The sequence below is a fragment of the Canis lupus genome, chromosome 28 (assembly GCF_011100685.1).
Source record: "Canis lupus familiaris isolate Mischka breed German Shepherd chromosome 28, alternate assembly UU_Cfam_GSD_1.0, whole genome shotgun sequence".
Classification (NCBI taxonomy): Eukaryota; Metazoa; Chordata; class Mammalia; order Carnivora; family Canidae; genus Canis; species Canis lupus.
Genome location: NC_049249.1, coordinates 29,326,216 through 29,339,577, shown reverse-complemented (window position 1 = coordinate 29,339,577; position 13,362 = coordinate 29,326,216). Strand labels below are relative to the sequence as shown.

At 34.5% G+C, this 13,362-nt stretch overlaps 1 protein-coding gene across 3 annotated transcripts in view; it reads left to right on the top strand.

Annotated features, from left to right (window-relative positions):
- Positions 1–13,362, top strand: part of CACUL1 (CDK2 associated cullin domain 1) — an 81,784-nt gene that overhangs the window by 54,101 nt on the left and 14,321 nt on the right. For all 3 annotated transcript variants that reach the window (XM_038578934.1, XM_038578932.1, XM_038578933.1), the window contains exons 4-6: positions 3,256–3,351; positions 5,310–5,412; positions 11,157–11,246. In XM_038578934.1, coding sequence (XP_038434862.1) covers positions 3,256–3,351; positions 5,310–5,412; positions 11,157–11,246 — 289 coding nt within the window. The remainder of the gene's footprint in view (positions 1–3,255; positions 3,352–5,309; positions 5,413–11,156; positions 11,247–13,362) is intronic.

Here is a 13,362-nt window from a genome sequence, read left to right as displayed (position 1 = left end):
CTAGTTCCTCGTAAAGAGATTGGATTTATTTTAAAAGACTGTTATAATTTATAGTCCTGTCATTTAAAAGGTTTTGAGTAAGTGCTGCATGAAATGTAGAACTAAAAAGCTAAGTAAATGTTCTGACATTTGATTTAGTACAAAAAGTGCTTTTTAATACTCATAACCTTTGAGGCTTTGGGAATTCTTGAAAAGAATAACTAAGGAATTTAATTTTATTTATTCTCTCTTCCATTAAGTGTCCCTTTTGATCATGTTCATACTTTTAACTTTTGAATAAAGTGTCCTTTTATGAAGAGGGAAAATTATTTTAATGCAAAAATTCTTCAGATTTTCTTTTTCTCATATAATACTTCTAAAATTTATTTCTTTGAATGCTGAAATATCATTTCCAGAGTTCTTTGCAGCAGTTTAGAAAAAGATACTACATGTGATTCTGTCCATTAGTTATAGTTAAAAGTTTGCCCACAATGTAGAACCATTTTCCCCAATTTCTTTCGTTAACAAAGAATGACTTTAATGATGTTAATAGGTTTTTCCAAAGTACTAGACAAATAGTTAATTCATAAGTTTACTTACCCTCAGTAGTTGCATGTGCATTTATAATGTTTGACATTTGTCAAAGCATATGCATATTATTTTCTTTGATTGTTGGCACATCTTGGAAGTAGTACAATTTTCCTATTTTATATTTATGGAAATTGAAATTCAGAGGGTTAAATGAATTGCCTAATGTCAATACAAGCTTGTTATATAATTTGAAAGCCGTTTAGATCGAAACAAGGCTAGGTTAGGTTAGATTTAGATTTAAGCAAATTTAGATTTAAGCAGGACTTTTCCTTGCAAAGAAATGCATTTATGTGTACATGCTGTGTTCCAGGTTCTGCGGTCTGCTCTGGAGGTATAAAGATAAGATACAAGTCTTGCTCTCCAGGGCTTGAAGTTTAGTGGCAGAGACCACCTAGTGCGAAAAGTGAAGAAGTGGAATGCCCTAGCTGAGGGCCGTATATCTCATACACAGTTTTGAGGAAGTGACACATAATTTTGAAGAGTGAATAGAAGTTAGCCAGGGTGACTGATTAGGGGGTGATGATAAAGGCATTCGGAAGAAAAGAGTTGAGGGGATCTAAAACAGCACACCAAACTGTTCATAGTGCCATGGGTGTGCTATGCTGGGCTGCATGTGAGAAGAACAGGATATGAAAACAGACAGCATGACCTAAATTTTTCTAAAGGTTACAGGGTGCTAAAATGGAATGTACTGTAAATAGATGGAAGGACTCAGATTGACCAAGGTTTGAGTCTTAGTTCTTGGGCTTATATGCTGTGGCACTGTAGACTCTTTTGAGCCCTAATAGCCTCATATGTAGAATGGAAATTACATTCAATTTGCAGGTAATTAGGAGAACTATGAAAAATAAAGGTAAAGGACTTAGTATGTGCAAATTTCTCAATATGTAATAATGGAAGATGAATTAGAAGGACAGTTCACTACACATATTCTAATATCTAAGTAGAACTGAAAAAAATATGAATTAAATCTTATTTTAAAAATAATATTGGGACATTTGGACATTTCTAAAACAGGTTAGCTGAAGTGGTTTTATAATTTCATTGTTAGGAATCTCTCAGTGTGACATTTCCTTGGTTTCCTTGTTTGAAAGTAAGACTTTCTGTACAGGGTATGGTTATCAGGTAATGAGACTGCCATGGGTTGGAATCACTTTCATTTGCATGATGGTTTGTGCCATGCCCATCTCCCAAATTCTGTGGCCCTGGAATGAATTCTTACCTGGAAGACTTGAATCTATCCTCTTTAACTCTAATCTTAGACATATGACTTGTCCAGTTGTGTGTTTCTTCAGTATTAAAGTAGTGCCTAATTAATTTAGCTTTAGAGAATAAAATGAAGTAGTAGATGGATGTGCTTTCATAAAACACAGTGCCTTAGTCTGCTGGGGCTGCCATAACAAAGTGCCACAGACTCTGGGTAGTTTAAACAACAGAAATTTACTTCTCCCTGTTCTCAAGGGCTGGGGAGTCTACGATTAAGGTAGCAGCTGATTTGGTCTCTGATGAGAACTCTTCCTGGCTTGTAGACAGCTACGGGCTTGCCGTCTACTCACATGGCCTTTCCTCTGAGTGTGCTAGGGGGTGAGTTAGGATGGAGGGAAAGAGAGAAGAGAAGAGGAGGGATAGTGAACTGCCTGGTCTCAATTTTTATGACACTAGTTGCAAAGGATCAGGGCTTCACTCTTACGACTTCATTTATTTAGCCTTAATTGCTTCCTTACTCCAAAGACAGCCACACTGGTTTGGGCTTCAGCATGTGAATTTGGAAAGGGGGACACCTAATTTAGCCTATAACACACAGTAAAACTGGAAGTGTTCTTTTGATGGCTTTATGATTTGAATTTTTGGTAACAATGAGTTAAAAGCCGGACATGTATTATGTTTATTTTATTGTTCTCCAGAGCTACAGATGTATGTGAACCATTTAAGTCCCTACTTTCTGGCTAATTGGTTAGCTATAGAAGTGGCTTACAACTAAGTTGATAGAGAACTCAGAACATTACTGTGCCTAAGGTAATTATAAAAATTCAACATCCATTCTAATAGTATATTAAGCCTATACCATTTCCTGGAGGTTTTTTTTTTTCTTTCTTTTTCTTCTTCTTCTTGGCCCAAATCTAGTTTGGTTCCTATAGGAAATGTCCATAGTTAAGTGATAATTTTTAAACTCATTTATCTTAGTAAATACAACTTGTGAACTTTTTACCAATTAACCAAGCAAGCCTTTTAACTAACATGGTAAAGTTACACAGTTTTTAATTAAAAAAAAATTTTTTTTAAAGATTTTATTTATTTATTCATGAGAGACACAGAGAGAGTCAGAGGAATAGGTAGAGGGAGAAGCAGGCTCCCTGCAGGGAGCCTGATGTGGGACTTGATCTCAGGACCCTGAATCATGCCCTGAGCCGAAGGCAGATGTTCAACCACTGAGCCACCCAGGCATCCCAAGTTACAGTTTTTAAAGACCGCTAAACCAAACCTTAGTTTTGCATAGCAGAATTTGGAACAAAGATAGAAGTGTTAAATGACTTTCAGAATATAAGCTTTCTCCTTTTCTTTATTGTGAATTTCAATAAGAATTTTAACTCAGACTTCTGAGTCTGTTTGCATTTTAGATTGTGGTGAATGGAAGGTCTTTACCTTGGTTTCCCAGAATGATTACATTTATGTTCTTTCTCACAGGCCAGCCCTCCAGATCTCTATATTGAAAGATTTAATATAGCTCTTGGACAGTATATGGGAGCATTGCAGAGCATTGTGCCTCTTTTCATATATATGGTAAGTTAGAGCTGTTTTCCCTTTCCAAATATCTCAGTTTATTGATCTAAGTACAGATAGATCCAGTTAATAAGCATGTTCTGTTTATCTTTTCTATGTATTGTGTTAAAAATGAAAATTAATCTATTTCAGTAATGTTTGTGTTGACATAGAATTGTTTACCCTTTTACTGTTTAAAAATTCCATAAATAACACTGCTGAATAGACAATTAGGCATTATTAATCAGTACTCAGCATTTGTTTTATTTCTGCCATATGGAAGATACTGTGCTTGGAAAATAAAATACAAGAAAGATATCTTGTCCTCAGAAAGTAGAGAGTTAAGATGTCTATCTAAAAACATGGTATATGATAAATGCCAAATAAATCATTACATAAAAAAAATAGAACAAAATTTTCTTCCATTATGATGATCTCTTTCATTTGGAGAAATATGCCACGAGTATAATTTATGGACTATTCACTTTGTTGATTAGCCCCTTCTCTCTCCTAAGAAGACAGGGGCCCTTAGCAAACATTATCCCAATTCCTGTTTATTAGATTAGGAAATGGGATGTTTGGTTGATCCTACATTCTTTAGCATAAAGATTTCTATATGTGGAATACTAATCTTCAAAATGATTTATTCTCCATAAAGTAAACTTTGCTGAAAAGACAAAACAGAACATTGAAAGAAATCTGTACTATCAGCAGGGGACTGTTACTTAAATCATTTGTGGGAAATATTTACAGTAGAAAAATAAGCAGTTAAAGGTAATGACATGTACATATGTTTAGAGAGAAATCTTCTCCAAATACATTAGGTGAAAAAGCAAAATGCAAAGCAATATGTGATATTTCTTCATAGCAAGTGTTTTTTTTTTTTTCTTTATTAGGGGGAAAAAAGGCATATCCATATACATGCCAGCAGCATTTTAGAAAGATATAAAAGTTTTCCCAGCCGAATGGGACTTTTAGGAATGCAACAGAGGGTCTGCTGTGGGAGACTGGTTTTTATTGAATGGTTTTATTTTGTTGCTATGTGCATGTTATTTTTATAATTTTCACAATGTGTTAAAGAATTAAGAGAATCAGTGAATAACTTGTTAACGTTGTTTTTATTTTCCACATCTATACATTGAGTTAACATTTAAACATGAACAAAATCTTGACTTGCCAGTCATTCTGATAGGGATGCTTTTGGCTACAAAAAACAGAACCCCTATTCAAAGTGATTTAAGTAAATAGGGAAAAGTATTAATCTCTTGTAATAAAACCCCACAAACACGGCAGTCTCTAGTGTTGGTTGAATCCCATGGTTCAATAGTGTTACTAGGAACTCAGGTTCTTTCTTGTCTCCTTGATGTACACAACATCAGTTTTATCTTGTTCTCATGGCCATGAGTATTAAGATTCTTTGCACTGAAGCTTAGGCTTCTCTCAATCTGATTGCTCTATGTTGGGTCATGTGTCTGCTTTTGAACCAAAGACCATTCCTAAGAATGCTATAAGCTGAATAACTTAGACTAATCAGTGAAGTGGATTGTATGTTGAGTCAACCAGTGCATGTCTACTGCCTGCTCTCAGCCTAGATTATTGATAAATGGAGTACCTTTTATTAGCGTTTCCTGTTGTTGCTTTTTGATGGTGATGTAGTCTTTTTAAAGGGCGTATTATGTGCCTGTCACACAGTGTGGTCCATTGGCCTCTACATTTCTGTTTAGTTAATGTTGAGTGTCTTCCTTTGTTCTTTTGGAGGTGTATGGTTCATAGCATTTTATCTTTATGTGCTTTAAGCCCATGCCAGAAAGACAGAACTGATAGTAGCAGAGCTTTTGTTTTTTGATACTGAGTTTTTATGTTTTAATTGATACCTTTATGAATTGTTTCCTAAAGTAATTTATTTTTTAAGTGCTTCAGCTCATTAAATCATTTCCCCCTAATTTAAGCACTAAAAAATAATTTATTTTCTTTTTCAGAATAAGTTTTACATCGAAACCAAGCTTAACAGAGACCTAAAAGATGACCTTATAAAGCTGTTTACGGAACATGTTGCAGAAAAGCACATTTACAGCCTAATGCGTAAGTAATTCAACCCTTAGGGATGAGATAACTAGCAATGATCTTTTTGATTTTTGATCAGAGAATTCATGTACAGTCCAGTGTTGACATCTTCTGAATCATATAGTAAGAGGTGTTGAATTCCAGTTCTCTAGAAACCCAGAGGAATTGAAAATGTGACTTGAAGTCCCCCAGAGAGCTGGGAGCAACTTAGCCAGGTCATAGGACAATGCCTTTATATCTGGCCTGATACTTCCTTTTTTTCCTCCATGACAATGGGGGAAATATTATTAAGGGATTCACCCCTAACTTTGTTACTGGTAATTCTAGAAGGAGTACAATGTTGTATCTTTGAAATGGTAGCACAGAACTCTCTGATTTTTACTCTCTGGTGTAAAATCCCTTCTCTTTTCTGACTATCATTTATTAACTATGTCTTAGGCAAGCTTCTCAGCCTCAGGAGTTTTTTTCTATGAATTGGGATTTGTAAAAGGTTTAACATAGTAACGTAGATTTGTAAGTAAGCAGATAAAAATTCAGTTAGTTTTTCTTTTCACATTATTCTTGGGCCCTCTACCCCCCTCATTTATCCTACCTTTCCTAAAAGAGTATACCTCTCTAGTGGAGTTAGGAAGTCCCTACAACCTAATGTCTCACTCAAGCATCTTTTAAAAGTTCATATTTTATGTGACATATCATTGAAGTTATTTTTTAGAATTTGGCACATACTTGAATTTATATTTTTATTTATTTTTTGCTTTTCTAATTGTCATAATTAGTTTCTACCACAGTGAACTTTTACCAGAATTTATAGAAGAATTGTTCTAAGCTTGACCATAAACTTTTTTTTATTTTTGAGTTTAAATTAAGAGAAGGAATTATTAAACATTGGTCCAGTATTTTAAAAAGGCCAAGTTTTCAAATAATGTGGTAGATGAAGGTAATGTTTATTTCATCATTATCTTCCCAACAGATTTTTTTTTTCAAGATTTTATTTATTCATGAGAGACACAGAGGGAGAGGCAGGGTTCCTGCAGGGAGCCCAGTACAGGACTTGATCCCAGGACCCCAGGATCACACCCTGAACTGAAGGCAGACAGACATTCAACCACTGAGCCACCCAGGCATCCGCATTAAGGATTTTAAAATCAGAATAGAGACCAAAATCTTGGGAGCATGACTTTTTTAAAAAAAGCTGGACAGATATTTATAAACATCTTTAAACATAATCTCATGAGATTTTCCAGCTGTTAATAACCTCTTAAGTATTATCTCTGATGTTGACATGGTCTTTGCTTTCATTGTAAGATAGAACACAGCATTTTGAAGTCTTCCCTATTAAAATTCTTTAGAGGAATGACACAATTTCTCTAAAGTACAAAAGCTTTAATTTTCTCTGTGAATATGTTTTTATATTTGTCATTAATTTGGAAATCAGTTTTATTGGGCATATGCAAAGAGAATATTCAAAGAGAATATAGTAGTCCAAATCTGGCAAGAGAAATCTCTCTTCTGATCCATGTGAGCTTTCCATAGATTCATGGTCATTTTATGAGATCACACCCTGTGAAGTCTCCATATAAAGGCCTCTCCACATAAAGTCAGGAAAAAAATGAATTTTTTTTTCCTTTTAAACCTTAAATTAATTTGTACTTTATTTTCTTAAAAAAAGTAATCCTCTTCTTGTTTATTACATAGTTTGATTTTCACTCAAAAATATACTTAAAGGTAGATACACCTTTCTCTTCCATGTAAACTGGTAAGTTCTTTAAGCTTTTTAATTTTTTTTTTTTTTTTTTTTTTTTTTTTTTTTTTTTGAGTAGGCTCCACTCCCAGCATGGAGCCCAATGCAGGGCTTGAACTCATGATCCCAAGATCAAGACCTGAGCTGAGATCAAGAGTTGGACACGACTGAGCCACAGGCACTCCAAAACTTTTGTAAATTGTATAAAACTGAGCCTATCGCATATTTACTGAGCAATTACCAGGCAATCCTTTAAAGTAAGAGATTCAGACAGTGACCCCTGGCTTCATTGGTTTGGCCTCTGTAACAAGGGATATTCTTAAGTGTTTAGTAATGCTATGTAGATGGTCTTCAAGAAGATTTTTAAAAAATACATATATTCACTGCTTATTATGTTAGTGGGACCTGTTCTAGATACTTTACGGATACTAACATTTATTTCTCATAACTCTAAGGTATAGTAATCATTACTTCCATTTTAAAGATGGAGAAGTTGAGGCATAAAAAGATTAATATTAATTAAATTGGAAAAACACAGCTTATGAAGAATTGATTTCTTGTCTCTAGTTGTGCATTTTCCTATACTTGTCCCTCCCTCATGCCAACAAAACAACTACACTCCAAATCTGTATTCTAAATTCTGATCAGTTAATTTCCTTTTGTGGCTTTAGATACACTTGAAAATGCTGGTGTTTCATTTTATTATTAACTCTATTAAACTACCCCAAAACATAGTTTTCTTTTCTTTCTTTAAAAAGATTTATTTATTTTTTCATGAGAGACACAGAGAGAGAGAGGCAGAGACACAGACACAGGAAGAGGGGGGAGAAGCAGGCTCCATGCAGGGAGCCTGATGCGGAATTCGATCCCGGGACTCCAGGACCACGCCCTGGGCCAAAGGCAGGCGCTAAACCGCTGACCCACCAAGGGATCCCCAAAACATAGTTTTTTTTTATAAAGTCTTTCATTTTGCTCACAGATCTGCAATCTGGGCAGGGCTTGGTAGGTAGGGCACTTTATCTCCTCTGTACTCTGCATTGGTGGATGTGATTCACCCAGGGGTTGGGGACTTTGAAGATGACTTACTTGTATGACTAGCGAGTTATAGTGGCTGCAGTTTTTCCTCTCTTGTGTTTCACTCAGAGCAAGTGTCCCAAGGTAGAGGAAATGGAGTCAGCCAGTTCTTTAAGTCCTCGGCCTGGAAACTGGCAGTGTCACTTTTACTGTGTTCTGTTAGGCAGGTAGTTCTAGAGCTCAGATTCCAGGTGAGTGGATGTGGACACACCTCTCCATGGGAGGCCTTCTGAAAGAATTTAGGGACCTGGTTTTACAACAAAGCAAAATGAACACCCTCTCTGGTAAATACCCTGTTTTTTTTTGTTTGTTTGTTTTTTGTTTTTAATGCCCTGTTTTAAGAATTGTTTTGTGAATGAAGACAGTGACTTCTTGCTGCAAATAAAAGCTGTTTTCTGCCATCTTTCTGTATACATGTGCTTACAAAATAAAACGGCTTCTACTTTTGGCTGGTAGTAAAATTGTTTTCCTTTGAAAGTAATTTTTACTTTGCATTAAACTTTGAAAACAGAAATATTAGGATCTCCATTAGCCAGGGCATCTGTAGTATTTCTATATTGATGATTCAGAATAAATATGACAAAATGGGCCAGTTAATGGTAGAAGTTTCTTGAGAAAATGTAATATATTGAGTTGTAGTAGAAGATTTATATTATACTTTGACAGAGGGCTTTAAAAACTTCTGCGATTATCAGTTATTATCCTTAGATTCTGCCTTTTAGTTCAGACCCTTGTAGTTTGAACTTCTTGGAAGTCAAAAATATTTTTAATTTTAGTTTTGATTTTAAGAATTCTCAAATTAAAACAGAAGAGAAGGTCTTTGGTAAGTTGATAACTGAGGAGTAATTGAAAGAGTTGAGGAACTTGGTTCTGGTTCCAGTTCAGCTATTAAGAAGCTGTGTGACTTTTAGGACAGCACTTAATCTCTCTAGACTGCAATGTCATGAACTGTAAAGAAAGAGATTAGTCCTGGAAGTTCACTAAAGCCCTATTCTAGTTTTAAAACTGTTAACTTAAAATTGACAGTCAGTGGAATTGTTGGAGGATCCTTTTTTTTTTTTTTTTTTTTAATTATGTGATTTTGGGGAGAAAACTGTTACACTAAGATGACACCTTACTGGTACCTGTTACATATACGATCTGTATTTCAGTGATGGCATGGTAAACTAGAAAGAATATAGAATTTAGAGTGAAACACAGGTTCTCAGACCTCTCTGCTACTTGATAGCTCTGTAACTTTGGATGAATTATGCAGTGTTTTTAATTTTCTTTTTAGCCTCAGTTTCCTTATCTGTTAAAAAAAAAAGTAGATGATAATTAAGCTTGTGAGAAAGTAAATCCTAAGTCAAGTTTATGAGAATTATACTTGTAAAGTACATAGCACCTATTAAATCCTCAAGAAATAATTTTCTTCCTGGTCTCAAGCTGCTGTCTTACCCCACCCCCAGATTCTCTTCTTTTTCCTTAAAAGAGGAAACCAACTAGAAAATCTCCTAAACACTATTCTCCTAAAAATAATGTAGGTGGAGAAGATTTTAGTGAACTGTTAGACCTTCTCAATTCTGTAGTTATTTGTTATTGAATGTAATTCTTTTTATGAATACATCTCAAATTAATTTTAATGTATTTTATGTATAATTTAATCTGTGAATGCATCATTTTTTCATTTACAAATATATATTTGATTACATATTAAATGTGTGATTGAATGTGAAGTTTTAGTGGAAATAAAGCTTACGAAGGCCAAAACAATTGGTCAAAAAGTAGAAAAATGAATTAATAGAAATAGAGCCTACGTGTGTGGCACATGTTGAAATTAGAGGTAACCTTGATTTGAAGAGACTCCCATACCCTAAAATTTTAAATTGCAATTTTTAAACATTACATTCTAAAACATGATTTTCTGTAGTGCTTAACATTTGTCATCCTTAAAATTTATCTGTGCCATTCAGAGTTATTACTGTCTACTGCTGATATAATCAGAAGGATACACTTGAACAATACACCTCTGGCTTTCATCATATAAATTCAAATGTAACTCCCATTTTACGTTTGAAAACTATAAAATCATTGCTGGCCAAGTGAGGAGGCGTTTTCATTTTCGAAAAGGCAAAGAAGCCTGGCTTAGAATAAAATTATGCTAAGTCTTACGGGTTTGGGGGGTGGTAAATTGCAGGTGGTCTTTGAGAGAGAAAGTAAAAATGAACTCTTTGGAATTAGTGTTATCTGTTGTATCCACTAAGATGATGAAATACATTCATATCTGTTAATGTTATCTAGAGGAATTATTCCTATTTATTTAAAAATGTTTTAATAAAATTTTTGTTGGAGAGGATAACCTAAAAGAAAGCTGTGACTCTTGGTGTGGTCAGTTGGGGTCACGTGGTTGTGAGAGTCAGTAAAGTGAGGAAGAGCCAGACAACGTCTTGCCTTTACATTTAGGAAGGAAGAAGTATGTGTAGCTGTAGCATTTGGGAATGTGAGTTTCTGACACCTATTGCAGTTACTTAAATTACCAATAATGTGTGTTTCAGAAAAATCCCAAGGGGTTCAAATATGGTGATTTGGGGAAAGAGAAATGATTGGGGATTTAGAGAACATTTTATTTTCCAAATGTAAATCTTCTGACTCATGAACTTAATGGGAAGCACTTTCACTCACTTGCTAAGTATAACACTGCTTTCCAAAAGCTTATTTTCAGAACCTCCATGAATTGAATTATCTCCATTAGTGCTCCAACAGACCTGCATATATTTGCTTGTTAGATTGAGCTTTAGTGCATTGGATTTTTTAAAAAAATTCTTAGGGTATAGACTTGGTTAGTCCTTTGGGACTGTTCTGTTCTTGGACGTGTTTGCCTCTTGTCTTTGGAAGAAATAATAATAGAGAAACCTTGACAATCAGTGTGTTCTGTCACTTTATAACCCATTTTCTCTTCTTCTTTCAGCTTTACTCTTAGAAGCCCAGTCAACACCATTTCAGGTCACACCTTCAACTATGGCAAATATTGTGAAAGGCCTGTACACTCTCAGACCAGGTAAACAGTCATCATTTCTTTTGGGCTTGGACTTATTTGTTTATGACAGCTCCAGGCTTATCCAAGAGGGCAGTGTTTCCGTATGTGTTTTTTGAGACCTAATGGCAATTGGATTTGTTAGAACAAAAAAAATTGAGTAGATACTACACTCATCATTGTCAAATGTAAACTCCAGACTCACCCGGAATTCTTTCTGTATTTTGAAAACTAACTAGTTTAGGAAATACAAGAAATAATTGGTAGCAGACATTTAGGATAAAATTGAATCTCATGTCTAGTGTTAATTAATCTCTGTCCTTTTTGCTGTGGAGTTTCTCCTTCATCTATACCCAACACTCCAGATACACATAGACATATATTGCCATGACTACATCTTCCTAGGCCTGTTTTGTAACTGGCAAGGCATCGAGAAGTGTTGGAAAAATTAGTCATTTTATAAGTATATTGTGAGGAGGAGAATAGCAGAGCCAAAAATCAAAGATTACTACATTTAAAGGCATGATTTGTAAATTATCTTAATGTATCTGTCTTAGAATTTAAAAAAGCCATTGTGAATTTAAAGGAAAGTACCTTCTTTCCCAGGCTACTTTAAGCAGTTAGGGTCTTCTAGAATATCCAGATGTAATGTTAACTTGAATATGCATCAGGTCTTCCTCTCTTCTTCATAACTTCATAAACAAGTTTTTCTTAGTAATTACCTATATAAATAGCAAAAATATTTTATTACACGTGTCCAATAAACTGATGTTTCTAGTTTCTCACAGTTTTGCGTTCATTTTACTAAATGTGATGAAAATGGCTCATGAATTTTTAAGTGCTAGGTTGTGAATGATCTTATTTTTTAATTTTGGAAGGCATCCAAGTACAGTATGACAAATTTCTAAATTCTGTCTCCCAAGTAGGTGGCTTTATCAGCTCAAGTAGGCAGCTTTATCAGCTCTGGTTTTTATCATAAATAACAAAATTGCAGAATAAAACTAATCACTAAAGGTAGAAAAACTTACAGATACATATTTATCCAAATGCTGTTTTATCCAGATTTAAGCTCTTGTAATAGGATTCTTACTACTTGTGAGAATTCTGTATTTGAGAGCTGTCCTTTTGAAAAGGAGAATTTTATCAGAGACTAACCTTTTGCTGCCCTAGGCATTTTCTGAGGTACTATTAAACATATTTTGACATTTACGTGTCTTGCTAGTACCCATTGTGTTCCTGGTTTGTTAAAGTAGTTTTATTCACCTGACAGATAAAGGTTAGAATATTATAAAAGTTGAATTTTAAATGTAAAAGTTGTGTTCATTGCAGTGGTTCTCAAGTGCTGGTCTTTGTATAATGAACGCATCTGAATCACCCAGGAAAGTTTTTAAAACTAATTCCTGGGCCCTAATCCTTGGAGATTCTTATGACTATTAGGATTTTTGGTGTGTTTCCGTCTGATCTTATCTTTAGAAGCTTAATTTAGAAACAGTGCCAGCTGTCCCATCCTGCCCTTCTTTGTTTAATACACACACTTTTCTTTGATTTCTTCATCTTTATTTTATTTTATTTTTTATTTTTTATTTTTTATTTTTTTTTCTTCTTCATCTTTATTTTAATGATTGCCTGGAGTTTCGTAAAATGGCAGATCAGTTTGACTCCTGCCACCTCTCACTGACAGATCAGTGGTTCTCCAGGACACTGAATGGAGACTCTAAAGGTACATTTGAATTGAGTTGGAAGGAGGGACACTATTGAGAACAGTTTGCCTTGAGTTTATACAAGACGTGAGTGGATTGGCTCTGGTATTTTTTTTTGTGTGGTACTTGTTTTTTTGTTGTTTTGTTTTGGTCATGTCTAACTTTTCTGTTGGACATTTTTTATTTAACCGATGACCCAACATTGCACAGCATTAAACATGTTTTTTTTTTTTTTCCAGATTTAGAATTATTTACTCAAATTTTAAAGTGAGTTCACTGGATTAAATCTAGATTGACATTTTATGGTTTTTGATTCATACAACTAAGACGTTTTCCAAAAGGGAAAATTTGAAAGGGTAGGATTAAAACAATCGAAAATGGGTAACAATGCTAAATTAGGACCAGCAACAGGGAAGTAGAGTGCTAGTTTTAGCATGCCC